The following is an 18,713-nucleotide window of genomic DNA, read 5'->3' as shown; positions in this document are numbered from 1 at the left end:
AAAATTAATGTCGATGTGCAACCTATTACCATTTCTTGCAGAGGTGACCATCTGATTTAAGTACGTTATTAAATGCATATGCACAGCATATTTATTATAGGTCTCTCCTTCTCTAATAGGTTGGTTCATTTGATGTAATGTCTATAAAATCTATTTCTTGCAGCATAACTAGTAAAAGACCTTTTAAAATTCCCCCGAAGACATGAGGCATAATGTAATGCACAGTTAAGCAAGCAAGCTGTCCATTCATGTTCATGGAGCTTAAGTGAGTTTAAGTGTGTGCTTTGATTGGGAGCCAGCAATTTTAATTAAAATGCCTTGAGCCATATCAAACATCTCAAGGCAATGCATCTCTCAAGTTGTATTAGGGTAGATAGAAAAATTATCCACTGATTTCTCCAGTCCTAAGCAAAACTGCTACAGTCTAGTTCAAACTGCTGTATGGAAGACAGGGCTTTTTTTCAGCTGGAACGTGGTGGAATGGAGTTGGCCCCTCTTGAAAATGGTCACATGGCCGGTGGCCCCGCCCCCTGATCTCCAGACAGAGGGGAGTTGAGATCGCCCTCCGTGCCATGGCGCAGAGAGCAATCTAAACTCCCCTCTTTCTAGAGATTGGGGGGGCGGGGCCACCGGCCATGTGACCATTTTCGCCGAGGGCAGTTTAAACTTTTTAAAACTCCCCCCTTATGCCAGCTGACCCAAAGTGACATCATTGTGCGGTCTTGAGTTCCACCACCTCTTTTCCCAGAAAAAAAGCCCTGATGGAAGATATAGTAGATGCACAACTATCAATGGCCCACTCCCAAAAATTGCAATAAATTGAGGGGTTGGTGATTGGAGGAGTGGATGATGTTGAAAAACATCTGGAAGCAGATCCACAACTGGCACTTTTGCATTGTGCCATGGTCTTGAATCCTCACCCCCCCCCCCCAATCCCTGGAGCACTTTAAAAGCTCTTTGGTGTACCACCTTGAGGACAACTGAAACCATCGGGACTTACTCTGATGTGGTATGTTTTATATTAGGATTCAATTAACGTTCTTCTTTTTATGGCATTATAAAGTCCCCTTACCCTGCAAAATTTATCATCCTCTGCCATATCCTCAAGCAGTATTCTGTCCTAGTCCTCCACACAACATAGTTTTCGAAACTTAATTACACAACAGTATCTCTTAAACCGCTCTTCATGTTGGAGCGGTTGATGGGTATTTTAGGCCATGTTGAATAATTGTGTGTCCAATCCATCAAAAGCCAGAGAAACATCACTGCGGTGACTTCCTTTTCAGGCTTTGCAAGGACTGGTGCGTGAAATAGCTCTGGGCAGGCTTGTAATAAGGCAAAGCCTAGAAAACAGAGAATCTCATTCCAAGAGCAGGGCTGTTTCCTCTAGTTCTTCCAGAGATGGCAAACCAATAACTAAAGAGGGGAACCATCAGTTACTGGGCACACCCCCAGTCTGTAGTCTGGGGTACTAACTACAGCTGGGACGATGGGACATAACTGATTGTTCCCTTCCTAGGGTTGCCAGGTCTGGGTTGGGAAATTCCTGGAGATTTTGAGGGTGGAGCCTGGAGAGGGCAGGGTTTGGATGGGCAGGGGCCTCAATGGGATATAATATCATAGAGTCCATGCTCCAAAGCAGCCATTTTCTCCAGGGGAACTGATCTCTGTCACCTGGAAACACGTTGTAAATCCAGGAGACCTCCAGCTACTGTCAGGAGGCTGGCAACCACATCCTTCACACACAGAAAAATCCCCTCAAAGGAAAAAAATTAGCATGTCAGGGTGAAAGGATTCTTTCCTAGCCTTCCTCTTTACATGCTATTTTCTATGTACTTGTGTGTGAGAGAGAGGGAAGACATTACGAACTCCTACCAGCAGTTTAGCCATACAAATCAGAGCTAGAATCAATTAGAACTGCATTTCCTATTCCTGTTAGATATGCAGTTCCTATTGCATTCAATAGGGTTGCCAAGCGCCAGGCAGGTCCTGGAGATCCCCAGGAATTACAACTGATTTCTAGACTATGGATATTAAATAGCAAGATCAGAAGTTCTTCATAACAGCTTTATTGGAGCGGAAGCAGACAGACCAAAGACAGGCTCAACAGGAGCCCAATATATACACATAAACCCCACGCCCCTTTTGAGCAATAACCAATAAGAATACACAACTAGAAACCTCAAATTTGCATCAACTATATACAAGGTAACTGATTTGCAGCCCTGTGATTGGTCTTCATTTCTGCAGACTGATTGGCTGCTGCCAACAAGTAACAACCAATGAACATAAAGGCATTAGGAGCCTAGCTCAGCCAGAACTCAACTCAGTACATAACAACAGAGATCAGATCTTTTGGAGAAAATGGTAGCTTCACAAGGCGGACTCCATAGCATTATACCTTGCTAAGATGCCTCCCTTCCCCAAACCGCATACTCCCCAAGCTCCACCATCAACTCTCCAGGAATTTCCCAATAAGGAGTTGGCAACCCTAAAAGGCAGAGTGCTGGCTTTGCAGGACTGCTCTCTCAAGCCCTTGCGCTTTGTATCTTTTGGGAAGGATTTGCACACAGAATAACTTCCTGCATTTTCCAGCAATGTGCTTTGTGGCAGCTTGGCAGCAGTATTAGAGCACAGTGAGATACCAAGGGACAGGCTGCTAGCCAGTTGTTTATATATAAAAGATACAGGAAAAGCTAGGTCCAAAAAGGGAAAAGCTGAAAGTCAGATACGGGTGTTGTAATTTGTTTGCATGCATGGTCTAAATTTTTTCCCTGGATCTTCCAGACAAAAGTGTAATCTATGGCTGTTATCACACGCGCCCGTAAGCCTCTGGAAGATCGCGTGAAACTTACAGCACGAGGCGTCTTCCTAGTGCAATTTCCTGGCACGATCCCCTTTAATGGCGCGATGATGTCAGAAATTGTGCCATTAAACAGGATCATGCCAGGAAATCGCGCTACGAAGACGCTTCATGCCGTGAGTTTCGCGCGATCTTCCGGAGGCTTTGGGCATGTGAAAACAGCCTGTGTCTGCAAGAAAGGAATGCAGGAAACAATGTCACGTCTGTCTTCATCCTTGTAGATTCAGAACTGAATGGACAATGCACATTTCAAGGGGAAGGGAGGAATTGTTTGCTCACCTAAATCTTGGAATTTTACCTAGCGCTCTTGGTTCAGTTAATGTATTGTAAATTCAGGATTACCAACCTCCAGCTGGGGCCTGGAGTTCTCCCGGAATCACGACTGACCTCCAGTCTACAGAGATCAGTTCCCGAAATGCACATGACAGCTTCAGAGGGTAGACTTTCCACTGAGCGCTCTCCCCAGGCACTGCCCTCAAATCTCTAAGAATTTTCCAAGCTGGAGTTGGTAACCCTACGGCATCCAGAAAAACACAAGGAACAGCCATATTTATTGTCAGTAAATATATAAAAAGTGTCATTCACCCTGTTAGTTTTTCCTGCCCTTCGGATATGAAGCTTGTAAGGTGTGAGAAGAGCTTTGGGAGTTGCATAACCACGAAATCGCTTGCAGGCAACGTTCCTTTCCTTCCTATTTTGTCAACAGAGGCAGCCAGAGTGTTTGTTAAGGAGATTCTTAAGTCCCCACCTAGGGTGGCCAGCTCCAGGCTGGGAAATTCCTGGAGATTTGGGGGCTGGAACCTGGAGCTAGCAGGGTTTGGAGAGGGAGGGACAGTATTCGGGCATGATCTCATAGAGTCCACTTCCCAATGCAGCCATTTTCTCCAGGGGAACTGATCCTTGTGGCCTGGAGATCCGTTGTAACTCCGGGAGTTCTCCAGCCACTACCTGGAGGATGGCAACCCTATCCACAGCCCACTTGAGGCCTGTAAACAGATATTTCAGGTCCTCTTCTCTAAAGGAGCCTCATTATTAGGCAATCAGACCACCAAAAGCTGTATTTTAACAGCTCTATGTACCCCACTATACTGAAAAATTCTCCCTAAAGAGTCCTCCCTCCCCTGAATAGTTGGGTAATTTCTACTTCAACAATATTTCATTCTGTTGCTGTTATATTCTTGGGAAACAAATTGGGGTTGTTTCATAACCAATGACCTCCAACTGGGATGAGCAAGAGTCAGGTCTAGTAGCACCTTTGAGGCAAACTAGATTTCCAGGGTATGAGCTTTCTTTCTTTTTAAATGAATGTTTCTTTACTTAAGCTATAAACAGTAACATAAAAGCTATAAACAACAAACATAAAAGATTAAAAAAACACAATAGTGTAGGCTCTAGAATATCTTAGGAATGATCTTGAGTCTGATTAAAGAGTGAATGAAGAGAGTTTATTCAGCAACTTCAACTTTGACTGAAAGGAGAGTAACAGAATAGATATTAACTAACTCAGTAAAAAGGGAGGAGGGACTTCCGGGAAGAGGCAGGAAGTAGCCCAAGAATACCAATCTGAAGACGTGCAAGGACAGAGAAGGAAAGAGGGATCCCACTCGGCCATCTACCCAACTGTCAAACCCGCTGCCCCTTGCAGGTATTCTGTGTCTTCTGCCTTCTCTGTACACAAGACATTGTATTTCCAACAAACAGGGTATAAGCTTTCGAGAGTCAGAGCTCCCTTCGTCTGGTGAAGGAAGTTTTGACTTGCAAAACTTCATCCCCTGGAAATCTAGTTTGTCTTTAAACTGCTACTGGACCTGAATCTGGGTCTTCTACTACAGACCAGCATGGCTACCCACCTGAAACTATCAAAGCAGCCGTTTTCTCCAGGGAAACTGATTTCTGTCATCTGGGGATCAGCTGTAATTCTGGGGGATCTCTAGGCCCACCTGGAGGTTGGCAATCCTAGTTCCTCCCCAGGTGCCATCCCCAAATCTCCAGGAATTTCCCCTTCTGGAGTTGGCAACCCTAATTTAATGGCTGTCTTTTAACTGCTTTAGCACTTCAGGGGTTGCCCTTTGCTGGCTGATTCCGATATAGTATCCCCTTTTCAGTTCTATTCGTACCTGTAAGGCAGAATGTCTCAAATGGCAAAGTGCCTTCTTGATGCGCCCAAGATCCCAGGTTTATTCTTCACCTTGTCCAAACCAAAACCTCAATCACTAAGATTGGGTAAAAAAATCACACTGAGGTTTGGGTGAGCCATCGCTAGTCATAGAATGATTTGTTCTTTTGCTGCAAACCAGGATGGCCAACCATGATTGGACTGTGGTTTACAGAGTAATCAGACAGGAGTTCTATAAGAACCTTGTGTGTTGTCTGAAGATGTCCTGTTTTCTCTGTCCCTAATTGGGAGCCTATGCAACTTCATCAGATGCCATTCTAAATGCTGCTCTAGAGATAATGGCAAGAGTTTCACCATGGAATGCAACTGTATTTGCCATCAGGGAAGCAGCCAGAAATCTTAAAAAGGCTATTTTCTGATCACAGAACATCACAAGTGCATGCCTACACTGTTTGTGCCTTGTTCCCTAACACACCTCTCTGTGTTTTAAGTGCTTCGTTTAAGATGTGTTTTAAGTGCTTCATTTGTTTGTGTAGGAAAGAAATTGAGGTTCTCGTACTGGTTCATACCCTGCTTTTGCAACATGGACAGAAATGGAGAGCCTAGCATTTTTATATTTAGTTTTTTTTAAATCTGTCCTGGTTTTCTCACATATTAAGTCTAACACCACTAACTGCTGATTTTTTAAAAAATGCCAGTAAACAAACAAAGAAACAAAATACAGCCTCGAAACCTGATAGTGTAAAACAGGAACGATAAGCAGACGATCGATTATTCTTTGTCACCCAAGACCTGGGAGAACGTGACCGGTTTTTTTACCCAGTGCCTAAAGGATAATGCTGCCCTGCCTGTAACAGAGCCATTCTGTTTACAGTGTCGGCAAAAGGGAAAGAAGGGCGTGCTGCTACAAGCACAGCGAACTCACAAACGCAACCACTCCGTCTATTAGAATCGAGATAAACTGCTTTGTCATCAAATCTACCCAAGTTAATTGATCTGTGGACAAATCTAAGCTATATATCTGCTTGCAATTTTTATTGGTCTGTTAGGATGTTAAAAGGTGTCATCTACCTTGTATTGTCATTTTGCATGAACAAGCCAAATGTCCATCAAACTTTAACCTGAAGAGTCTCCTGTCTTTTGTGGTGCTACTGCCTGATGTTTGGAGTTGGCTTGCCCCACAAAGACACAAACCTGCCCTGCACTGAATATATCAAGTTCAGTATTGTCTGCTGTGACGGGCAGTTACTCTCCAAGGTCTCCCCTGCTTTCCTGATCCTTTGAACTGGAGATGGTAGGGACCTTCCGCATGCAGAGCAGATGGACTAGCCGTGAGCCATAGCTTATCTCTAAATAAAGCTGCTGTATACTGAGTTAAACCCTTGGTCTGTCCAGGTCAGTCTTGTCCACTCTGACTGGCTGTCGTTCTCCAGGGTTTCGGCTCACAATTTTTCACATCACCCAACACCTTGTCCTTTTATAACTGGAGGTGCCAGAAATCCAACCTGGTGTTGTTCTGTAGAACCACAGCTTTTCTTTCTCTCCCTCCTGGGAACACCATTTCATGGGGTCAGTGTAGAACTGGACCTTATGAAACTGTCCAATATGGACTGTATAGCTGTTATCAAGAAGTCTCTAAACTTCTCAAGCTGCTCAAAACATGAAGTCCCCAGAGCAGATATCTTCTTGAAGACACCATTCCACATCGATCCTGCCACACAGTTTGTTTTTGTTTGACTTTCAGAAGAACAACCAGCAGCCAGTTGGCCTTTTAAATTTCCTCCTACACACAACATAGCCTCTCCAGTGTGCTCTTAGCAATTCTGTTATTCACATAAGTACGAGTTCTGCGTTGTTCTAACCTTGGTTTTATGACTGATGGGTTATGATCAAAACAGGGCTTTTATGAATGCTACTACCGTCTCTGGGGACATCCCTGGTAGATTGCTATCCCTGTTTTTTGCCTTGGAGGGTGGTTTGTTAAAATGCTTAGTGAACTGCATGGGTTATTTGTTACTCTGTGGAATTCAGTTCCCAACCCCAACACATCTCAAAGTAAACTATTTTAGTGTGGAATGGAGGCACCTTTTCTCTGGTGTGTATGCACATGAATGGCACATGTAGGAGCACTATACTTCTATGTGATGTGCTTTCTGGCAACCCTACAACAGTGGCATCTTCTTTTGAAACACTGGTCGTGCATTTTAATACAAGTGCATTTTTTCAAATAATATTTTTGAACCATATCATGCCAGAAGATGAACTCCACAGGGGGTTTTGCAAGCTGTATTTTTGCCCACGTCCTGTCTTAGCTCTTGCCTGTGAAATTCACACATGGACTGTGCATGATGCTGTCATACACGATAGTGTTTTTTCCCCTGTGGAGGAAACAAAATGCGCCAGAAGCTACTTAAACCTAATAAAAACAGCAAGCAGACTTAAAAAAAAAAATAGCAAAGGCGGCAATCCTACACACAATTATGTGCACTTAACTCCTATAAAGTTGATAAGATTTATGTGCCGGTAACAGCACAGAGGATGTATATAGCCTCCAGGTGTGATCTGTCACTTTTACAACCTGTTTGATATTAATGGGAGCACAGCTGTTCCCTTCTACACCGGCCGTGCCCTTCAGTGGCACCAGAAGGCCCCAGCTGCAGAGATCGACTAGGCAGCTGCAGTTAAGGTGCCAGGATTCCAGAGGGGCTCCCTTCACCTGCATCAATGCCTTGGGGTGCCTGTCCTGTTGGAGAAGGTGCACAAAGGCAACTAAGTTGCTTGTTGGCTGGGTGAGATTCTCAACATCATCACAAGCCTTCTTAAGACACAGGGCAGTAGACACAATTGTAAGGAAGTGGCATGCCTTAAAAAACAAAATAGGCAGTATCCCAGTCCAGTCATGATAGTTTAATGCATTGTTTGTTTGTTTGAACCTTTGAGCACATTTGGAATTCTGAGAAAGGGTAAAATCGAAAAGAGTCCAGTAGCACTTTAAGACTCACCAACTTTACTGTAGCATAAGCTTTCGAGAACCACAGCTCTCTTCATCAGATGCATCTGACGAAGAGAGCTGTGGTTCTCGAAAGCTTATGCTACAGTAAAGTTGGTGAGTCTTAAAGTGCTACTGGACTCTTTTCAATTTTGCTACTACAGACTAACACAGCTAACTCCTCTGGATCTATGAGAAAGGGTAGAGGATGGTGGTCTCATTTTGGCTGCCCAAGAGGGCGAGGCCAATTATGAAATATTAGGAGGTTCCACAAAATAGTTGTAAGGCTCCAAAGTTCCAGTGAGTCTCATAATGAATGCCTCCTGGACCTTTCTGCAGTCTCTTCTGCACCAAGGAACAGGACAAACAGTGGGATTGGGCTTTTTTTCGTTTGGGGGGGAGACATGGTGGATTTACTTTCTGTTTTCAAAAGGAGAGGGGGGGAGGATGGTTTGCTTCTTGCATGGCTCTAGGACAAACGAGAAAGTTTGTCGAGTGTTGCCAACTTTCAGCTGGACCTAGAGATCTTCCAGAATTCACATATTCTAAATTATTCTTTCAGTTGGGTAGCTGTGTTGGTCTGCAACAGAAGAGCAAGTTTCTAGTCCAGTAGCACGTTAAAGACTGACAAGGTTTCCAGAGTATAAGCTTTTGAGAGACGAAGCCCTGGAAATCTTGTTGATCTTTAAGGTGCTGCTAAACTTGAATCTTGCTTTCAATTATTCCTCTCAATCTTTTTTAAAACATATGCTAACTAGAAGGGGGGAGGGAAATGTTTGCACAGTAGTACACGTGATTCACATGCATAGATGCAATCTCACCGTGGAAGTAATGTAAGTATACTTGATATTGTTCAAACATCCGCAGGGCTTTTTTTCCAGGAAAAGTAGTGGTGGAACTCAGTGGGTTGCACTCGGAGAAAATGGTCACATGGCTGGTGGACCCACCCCCTGATCTCCAGACAGAGGGGAGTTTAGATTGCCCTCCGCGCCACTCGGTGGCGTGGAGGGCAATCTCAACTCCCCTCTGTCTGGAGATCAGGGGGCGGGGTCACCAGCCATGTGACCATTTGCAAGAGGTTCCGGAACTCCGTTCCACTGCATTCCAGCTGAAAAAAAGCCCTGAATATCCATATACAAATGTTTTATTTACTTATTTTTAAGACTGCTTGAGCGAGGCTCAAAGCAGTTTACAACATTAAAAACAATGTAAGGTTGCTGTTTATGACTTAGGTTGTAAAAACAATAAGAAGTAAAGTAAAAATTTAAAACAATGATAAATATTATACAAAATAAATAACATCACTACAATTAAGAGTTCCACAAATATAAACAATATATTTTTTTAAAAAGTAGCAAAAATTCCACGATACACTGGACAGCCAGTTTGGTGTAGTGGTTAAGAGCGTGGGACTCTAATCTGAAGAGCTGGGTTTGATTCCCCACTTCTCTACTTGAAGCCAGTTGGGTGACTTTGGGTCAGTCACAGCTTCTCAGAGCTCTCTCAGCCTCACCCACCTCACAGGTGTTTTGTTGTGGGGATAATAATGACATACTTTGTAAACTGCTATGAGTGGGTGTTAAGTCATCCTGAAGGGCAGTATGTAAATTGAATGTTGTTGTTGTTGTTGTTGTTATATCATGGCTGGTTAAAGGCCTGCTGAAACAATTCCACCTTGCATGCTCTGCAGAACCTAGATAGGTCCAGCAGGGCATGCGTATTGTTGTACAGAGCATTCTATCAGGATGGGGCCACCACAGAGAAAGCACTTAATCCGGTGGAAGGGAGACAAGCCACTCGGGGTGGGGGGTGGGTGGGGAGGTAAGCTGTGACATTAAGAACGCATACTTTGTGGGGGATCATATCAGGAGAGTTCGTCCTTCAGGTATGATGCTCCTAGACCATGTAGGGCTTCATGTTAATACTAGCAACCAAGCGCGTTTTAAAAAACAGGCCTGATGCAGCTTCAAACGGACCAAAATTGGTTCTCTGTGGAGCACAGGAGCACTCCAGGGCACATTGTGCCACCCTGCCTCAGCCTGTTCAGGGCCTGCTGAGGGCCACACAGCCACCTCCCCGCCACCTCCCCACCACCTCCCCACTGCCTCCGTCGCTCCAGAGGTCTCTATGGGAGGGCTGTGCCATGGAGGCCTTAGGAGGGCCACACCTTCGCCAGGCTTATCTTGGCGCAGTGTTGCTGAAGCCGCACTGCACCTGTGCCAGGATGAAAAGCGAGTTGTCAGTAACACAGCTTGCCTTTTATATAGTAGGATTAGGGGGTTTCCAGATAAATCTTTTTTTAAAAAAATAATTATTTTATCCATTGGCAAGTAACAATATCAGGTAAAGATGCCCCTGCTTCCAGAAAGGTACTAAAATTAAGTGATCTTATTAAGAGTTCCATGTCGCAATAAAATTTATGACAAGTTTTAAGAAGCTGAATTGCAGTGGTACATTAATAGTGAAATCCTAAGAAGAGTTACTCCAGTCTAAGCCCTTGATTTCGATTTGCTTAGACTGGAGTAACACTACTCAGGATTTCACTGCAAGACAACTCAATCAGAATACGGTTTGGAAGATAATAGTTCTGCCAGAGGGCTTCAAATGCTCCAAATGCTCAATTTAACACAGTTCAGCAATAACTGAGAGGAATTCAGATGTCCGGGGGTGGGGAAGCAGACGAAAACAAAAAAGAGCCTTGGCATCTGGGTCACTCGGTGGATAGTTGGGAAATGACTGTGAAGACAAAATCCTCTACCAAAGAGCAGCGTTTTGGATCCAGATCGGTCAATGGATCTGAACTGCAGCTGTTTCAGAAAAATGAAATTGCCTACATCCATGCAAGTCCTAAAACTCTGGTTACCCAGTACTACGCCACGTTGGCAAATGCCGGCAAATCAGTTTTGTGCCCCAACACTGCCCTTTGATCCACAAGCAAAATAAAATAATTGGCATTTATTTCTTTAAGCCGCCTCTCTGCCCGGAGTTCCTTGAGGCATCCACCAATGAATTAAAACCTAATTTCTTATTAAATAGCATAAGCTTGGTGTAAAGCCACATATATAAAACAACCAAAGGTGCCATCAGGGCTTTTTTTCTGAGAAAAGAGGTGGTGGAACTCAGGACCGCACGATGGATCAGCTGGAACAAGGGGGGAGTTTTTTAAAGTTTAAATGGCCCTCGGCGAAAATGGTCACATGGCTGGTGGCCCCGCCCCCTGATCATCAGACAGAGGGGAGTTTAGATTGCCCTCCGCGCTGCTGGCGCAGAGGGCAATCTAAACGTCTCTCTGTCTGGAGATCAGGGGGCGGGGCCACCGGCCATGTGACCATTTCCAAGAGGTGCCAGAACTCCGTTCCACCGCGTTCCCGCTGAAAAAAAGCCCTGGGTGCCATTCTGTTTCAATCCAGCTCGAAGACTGTCTGGAGCAGACAGTTCAGCCAAGAAGTACTGTTGAGTCAGAGCATCCTCAACTTGGAAAGGGCCATCTCATCCAGCCCCTGCTCAAGGCAAACAGCCCAGAACAAGAACATTCCTGGCAGATGGCGGCCCCTCTTCTGTTTGGAAACCTGCAGTAAAGGAGACCTCACCATCTCTCTAAGATGATCAGGTCCATTGTCAAACCACACTCCCCATTGGGGAGTTTCTCCCAACGTTCAGCCCAAATCTACCCTCCTGTAATACAAGCCCATGACATCTAGTCTTTCCTTTTGAGTATGGCAGAGAACAAGCCTCTGCCCTTTTCCCATGTGACAGCCCTTCATCGGTATCAGCGCAATCTCTCCTTCCACTATACAGACAGCGCTAACATCGCCTCCTATGGCGGTAATAATTCCATAATAGGAGAGCAGTAGCCATGAAAAAATCTTCCTGTGGGTCCTATCCAAACGAAGTATGTGTGGATCTCAAAATCTGGGCAGGTTGACATGGGTGAAATCAGTCACTTGGGCTTTAAATATTGTTAGCCATTAGCATTTTAGTATGTGGTTTAAAAGTGAATGAGGGCTTTTTTTCAGCTGGAACTTGGTGGAAAGGAGTTCCGGAACCTCTTGAAAATGGTCACGTGGCCGGTGGCCCCGCCCCCTGATCTCCAGACAGAGGGGAGTTGAGATTGTCCTCCACGCCACTGGAGCAATCTCAACTCCCCTCTGTCTGGAGATCAGGGGGCGGGGCCAGCGGCCATGTGACCATTTTTGCCAAGGGCGATTTAAACTTTTAAAAACTCGCCCCTTGTTCCAGCTGACCCAGCGTGACATCATTGGTCCTGGAAATATGCACGCACTTTGTGTGTGCACATGAGGTACCAGGGGCACCACCTCCCACCCAGAGTTTCCTCCTGTGCTGGCAACCCACTGAGTTCCACCACCTCTTTTCCCAGAAAAAAAACCCTGGGGAAGACAATTCAAGGAGTTGTAAAGAATCATCAGCAATGATTTTTTTTAAAGGGCTGCTGTGGGCAGAAAAATGCCTCCCTCCTCTCCACACACAAACCCTTTCCCATCCATGTTGGTTATGAATCCTATGGAAAAAGTGATCAATTATGCAGGCTGCTAAGCCTTTTATAAGTAACCCATTTTGAAGCAAATCAGAGAATGACCAGATCGCTTCATGTTTGTTCTGGGAACAAGTTTGGTTTTTTTAAATAAGGCATGCTGCTATTTTAGACTGGAACTAGCATGAAATCAGCAGTGTCTTTCTAAAACAATTAGAATTGGAAGAGAGCTCTGTGAGAACCATTTGCAATCTGTCTGATTTGATGATGGCTCTGATTCATTTTGTTATCATCTGCAAACTCTCCAGGGTGGTGAGTTAAGCATTTTGTGGCAGCTATCCAGGGCTTTTTTTCAGCGGGAACACGGTGGAACAGCGTTCCAGCACCTCTTGAAAATGGTCACATGGCTGGTGGCCCTGCCCCCTGATCTCCAGCCATGTGACCATTTTCACCAAGGGTGATTTAAACTTTAAAAAACTCCCCCCTTTTCCAGCTGACCCAAAGTGACGTCATTGTGCAGTCCTGAGTTCCACCACCTCTTTTCCCAGAAAAAAAGCCCTGCAGCTATCAATTTCGGTTTCATAGGTTACAGAGGAAAGGATCGATGAGGGTTTCTTCACAGGCTGCGTGGTATATGCAAGGCTGTGACTGTTGCAAGGGTGCTGTGACCAACAAACTGAAATCTGATGAGAATTTAGTTAACAAATCAAGTTTCTATAGCTTACGGCTGCGCATTGAAGGAAAATGCAAATATGCATGTATGGGTCAGCATAAAACTTACAGTAAAGGAAGACCCTGGTCTGCCTGCTCTCCTGCCCTTTTTCACATTTGGTGAGGGAAGGGAAGGGTCACAGGTACTGCATAGTAGTAAGTGCATGGAGAATACTACCAGGAAGCCAGAGGAAAGACTGAAACGATACGTGGCAACAGATCCTACGAGGCCTGGTTTATACAAGCAACGAAATGAGGTGGTAGAGTTCAACTGTGCCACTAGAATGCAGCCAGGGGAGATTCCCCAGGTGGGGTTTTGGATACAGAGTTTACAATGTTTTGTTTCTTAATGCCACTGTTGGATTAGTGCTCCCAATCCACAGATCTTTGCACACAACAACAGGCTGCCTGTGCACAAGTGATTGCCAGAATCTGTCTGGCCTAGACTTCCCCTGCCTGTGCCAAGTAGCTTAAGTTCACCCAGTAGCTCATCTCGTGAAAAGATTGCTGGAGAACAATCCGAGGTTAAGCTGGGCTCTCTGGCTTTGTATGCCAGGCAATGGCGCAGCTCAGAGTTAAACTACGAGAGATGAATTACACGAGGATGCTCACGTGAAGGGAGTCGCAATGTTAGCCGGGAAGCCGAGTTTTAAAAGACAGGCCTGTCCATTTCCCCTCTCTACAGAGCCCCAAAGGTCGCTCTGGTTGGTAAGAATGTCTTTCAGATGTTGCCTGACTCCTGTTTATTTCTCCTGCAACATTCTCATTGAGCAAAAGTCTCATTGGAATCTCTACCTTCCAGGACATTGCCTAATCCCCTTATGAAGCCAGCAGCTATCACAACATCCTGAGGCAGTGAGTTCCATATGCTGGTGATGCATTGCATAAAGAAGTATTTTGTAAATGCCTGTCCTGGAAAGCACACAGCTATCTGTGTATGAGTGACGAAAAAAGGACAAGTTAGTCTGCTAGCTGCTGATTCACTTGAGACAAACTGAGAACCTGGGCCTGATAGAGGCCAGGGAGGCGAGTGCATTTCATGCAACAATCAGGGCCTCCGATAGGCATTCTAAGAGCTTTGCTGCAAACAGGTGCAGCAGGTGAACAGGTGCTGTTTTTAACAATCATTTGTGACTTGCTAGGTTTGCTTTTGCTGTTTGTTGCCCTGCTTGAGCAGCATGCTCGGACAGCTTTACAGCTGTGCAGTTGGGGAAGCCTATATTCCACTAGGGTCCTAGCTGAGTTGGGAGAGGCAGTGGCTCAGCGGTTCAGCCTCTGCTTTGCATGCAGAAGGTCCCAGGTTCAACCCCTGGCATCTCCAGTGAAGATGGGAAAGGGCTGAGACCCGGGAGAGCTGCTGCCAGTCTGAGTAGACCGTACTGACCTTGGTGGTCCCAGGGTCTGATTCAGGATAAGGCAGCTTTCATGCGTGATTCAGGTGAGATGACCCTGGAAGTGGTGGTCAAAAACTATACCACAGAGCTATGGGACAAAACGTGGCACAAACTGCTAGAGAATCCAGACACACAGGCACCCATCAACACTGACGCATTTCCCATAAACTCGGACCCCAATGATAAGACTTTTTAAAAAAGAAATTACACAGGGTTTATCTGTTGACCAACTTATTTTTTATCATGTAAACATTTGGTGGCAGTATGGTGAGGTTGTGGTAATGGATGGGAGTGTGATTGAGCTTTGTCTAGAGTGGTATGCACAAAAAGCGACCTGGTAAACTGGGCTGCAAACAACCCGAACTGCCCACCGAATAATCAGCCCCCTGCTTGCAATAAGCGAGCGGGATATGAACTTGAGCCGGCTTGTGTGAGAGCGTCTCTAGTTGCGAACCTTGGCCCTAGAGGATTGCCAAAAAGAAAAACTGGTTCCAGATGTGGGTAACCAGAGTACAGATCAACTTTGTGGTACCGCAGCAGCCCGCACGATTACATAAGACAATGCCCAATATGTCTTTAGACTTCTTCAGGTTTGTTGCGGGGAGATATATTGAGTTGGCCCATCTTGAACCAATGTCAAGTCCTGCAACAAAGCCTAACATGGCGATGGGGTGTGTGGATGGGGACAGTATGAGCCAAGTGCCACCAACACATGGCACTAGATCAAAACAGAGCTATCATTTGCCAGAAGCAAAGAGATTGAACAAAATCCCCAGTTGTTGGCACTCCCCAGTTAGGAAAAGCCGAAACACCCAAAGCCTATAAAATGTTGCATGGTAGAACACCACGATGGTGAAGAATGCCCCCAATGCCCTGCCAAAGGGGTCTCGGCACACCCCAAACCTATCTCAGGATGGTGCCCTTGACCCCTTTCCTGAAACATATTTTATCTTCCCATCAATCTCCCCCCCTCCACTTCGGAGGGACTTGGCAAGGAATTCCGGGCACACACTGATTGACGGAAAAAAGCGGCAGGAAATGTATTGGTGTATCTGCTGAAGTGAAATTCCTCCTCCCGACCCAGAAGAAGGGAACGAAGTGCTGCATTTGGGGCAGATATGGAGGGATGGGGTGGAATCACACTTCATTCATTGGTGCTTTGGGGACGGCAGCTGTCATTGGCTGCGCGTTCAGGGAGGAGCGAGGAAGGCTTGCCTGCACAAATGGTTCTGGCTCTGGGGAGTCTTTATCATGCTAGTCAGTTTGGCAAGGTCTGTCATTGCCACTCGGTAGTTTCTGACCACCACCACCCCCAAACAACCAGGCACAATAAGAGACTGTGACGGAAAGAGCCCTGTGGTTGAGGACAATGTCTTGTCGGTCCTCTGCCCAAGCCACTGACTTTTGGGATGGCAGATGCCAGACAAACAACAAAGGACAGATGGCTGCCTCCAAGCCCACCCTCCCTTGGCTACTTCCCCACAAACAGGAACACACTTTATACATCTGTGATGGACGCTTCTCATTCATCCACACTGGAGATACTGGGGTAGGCTCTGGGCTGATGGGGGCTCTGTTTTGAAAGCGTGCAATAAAAATAAGTTGGGCTGCAGAATGCAACCACAGACCCAATTGGAAGGGAGCCCTCTGACACCCTCCTCCAGTTCTCTGCCTCCTCCTACCGGACGTTAGGAGAGGTTTCTTTGTTTGTTTGTATCTTCACACACTTCTAGCCAGACAGCAGAGCTTGCCAGGGGAAGCTTTCGGAGGGCAGAGAAGCTCCCTGGTCGTTCTCATGGGGCAACGGCCTTTCTTCGAAGCGGGACCTGATTTTGGGGGGGAGGAGATGTGCGATCTCTCTGATCGTGAGCCAAGCGCCTTCCTCGTTTCCAGAGGGCTGGTGCAGAGGTCTGGAGCGAGCAGAGGCGGCCTCTCCGCTCCCTCTCCTCTCATCCCCCCCTCCCCATAACCCTCCCCATAAGAATAATTCCTGGCCAAGACAAAAGCCCCGAGCACTTACTTCTCCCCAGCCCGTCCGCTTTCCACTCGGTCTCATCGACTGCCCCGTAGCTTCTCAGAGGTTTCTCTGCCTCCTTGCTGGCGGAGATGGATCTGGTCAACTCCATGCTGAAGCGCAACGCAGCGGCCGGGCTCTGCCCTCTCTGGCTTCTGCGGTGGGGCTCTCCTCCTCTCAGTCCATCCCCGCTCGGGTCGAGGAGAGAGGAAGAGCCGCCGGACTTCGGTCCTTTCTCCCCGCGCAACTGAGCAAGTGCCGCTGCGCGCTCACCGCATCTCTGCCCGACGCGCTGCTGGTACCCAAGGAAGGAGGAGGAAGAAGGGATGCAGCGCGCCTGCGCAGTGCGAGGATGCTCATTAGCAGGCGCGCTGGAGGGGGACGCAGGGGAGGGAGAGGCAGGGGAAACAATGGGGACAAACATGCCGTAGTGGGGAGGGGGTAAGGCAGGCAAATGCCAAATCAGGACGGACAAGGGGGACAGCTGATCCTTGCTTGACCTTATATGCGCCTTGATCTTGCTGTTCGGAGGAATATAGACCGCCGCTTGAATCCCAATTTAGGTGCCATAAGGTGAAGCTGAATTTCTTTTTAAAAAATGTATCCTTCCTTTCAAAATATCCCCTCTTTGCTGGAAAGTCTTCCCAGTCATTTTGAAGATGTTGAGGGGGTCCTGGGGCCCTTTTCTGGGGGCTCTTCTTCAAATAGCAGGTTGGGTGGCTTGTAAGGACGGGGCCTTGTAAGCAGTGGCCCCTTGGTTGTGGCAGGCTGTTCTCTAGACATTAATAATAGTTACAAACTCCTGGCTAAGGATATATCAACCGCGTATTTACTGTATATAATTTATAAGAAAGTGCAAAGTGCTATATGTGTAAACAAGAAATCAATGTTTACAATCAATATACAGTAATTCCATCAACTTTGTACATCAGAACCAGATACTGGATGATAAAACTATAGATTCATGTACTATTGTTGTATGATTGTATTACTGTATATTGATTGTAAATATTGATTACACGTATAGCACTTTGCACTTTCTTATAAATTATATACAGTAAATGCGTGGTTGAGATATTCTTAACCAGGAATTTGTAACTATTAGTGAGCTGTTTTACTCTTAGGTTGCACCCTTTGATTGTGTAGCCCTGTTCTCCAGAGACGTCTGCTTGCCACCTAAACTCCCCCCCCCATCATTTATTGAGGCAAGCATTTGGAGATGTGTGGCTTGCTTCTCATATTAATGTAATTTATTATTTCAACTGATGTGTATTCCAAGCTCTTTTTTGCCCTTTTTAATTAATTCATTTATATCCTGCCTTTCTCCCCTATGGGTAACCAAAGCAGCTTACATAATTCTCCTCTCCTTTCATTTTATTCTCACAACAGCCCTGTGATTTAAGTTAGGCTGAGAGTACGTGCCTAGCCCAAGCTCACCCAGCAAGCTTTCTATGTTATTGTGAATTTTAAAACAGTAAAGAGTTCAGTAGCACCTTTAAGACTAACCAACTTTATTGTAGCATAAGCTTTCGAGAACCACAGCTCTATTCATCAGATGCATCTGACGAAGAGAGCTGTGGTTCTCGAAAGCTTATGTTACAATAAAGTTGGTTAGTCTTAAAGGTGCTACTGGACTCCTTACTATTTTGCAACTACAGACTAACACAGCTAACTCCTCTGAATCTATGACTGTGAATTTTGTGTGTGTGTGTGTGTGTGTGTGTGATTTTTTAAAAAATAGGTTAAGCACTTGGGAGAGTAGTGACAGAAATATGGAGCATAACCATTTTTAGCACATAAATCAACACTGGTTACTTGATAGTGAAGAAAAGTCACTCTGTACATGCTTAGTTGGACTCTCTCCTTTATTTTAATACAGTTTCCAGAAGCGAACTTTGGCACTGAAGAGGTTACAGGATTAGGTCTCGGTGTGTAGCACCGCCAAAGCCCATGAGAAAACCTTTCTTTGATAAACAGCCTAAGCCATTATTTATTTCTTCTCTCACACCCTCTTCTCCAACTCACTACAGACCAACTTGCCAATTAAGGGATCTGGGATAGTTTGGTCTTTTTCCGGGAAGGCTATTCAACCATATTTTTAGGATGTGATCTGAAGACATCTGATGTAGTGGCC

At 45.7% G+C, this 18,713-nt stretch overlaps 1 protein-coding gene across 1 annotated transcript in view; it reads right to left on the bottom strand.

The window, feature by feature from the left end:
• The window catches only part of BMERB1 (bMERB domain containing 1), a 60,958-nt gene extending 44,261 nt beyond the window's left edge, over positions 1 to 16,697 (bottom strand). Inside the window, exon 1 of the mRNA XM_054992207.1 lies at positions 16,586 to 16,697. Coding sequence (XP_054848182.1) covers positions 16,586 to 16,691 — 106 coding nt within the window. The 5' untranslated portion in view covers positions 16,692 to 16,697. The remainder of the gene's footprint in view (positions 1 to 16,585) is intronic.
• Between the last annotated feature and the right edge of the window lie 2,016 nt (positions 16,698 to 18,713).

This window comes from Eublepharis macularius, chromosome 12 (assembly GCF_028583425.1).
Source record: "Eublepharis macularius isolate TG4126 chromosome 12, MPM_Emac_v1.0, whole genome shotgun sequence".
In the NCBI taxonomy this organism is placed as follows: domain Eukaryota; kingdom Metazoa; phylum Chordata; class Lepidosauria; order Squamata; family Eublepharidae; genus Eublepharis; species Eublepharis macularius.
The sequence above is the reverse complement of the archived record's forward strand: the minus strand, read 5'-3'. Positions and strand labels throughout refer to the sequence as shown.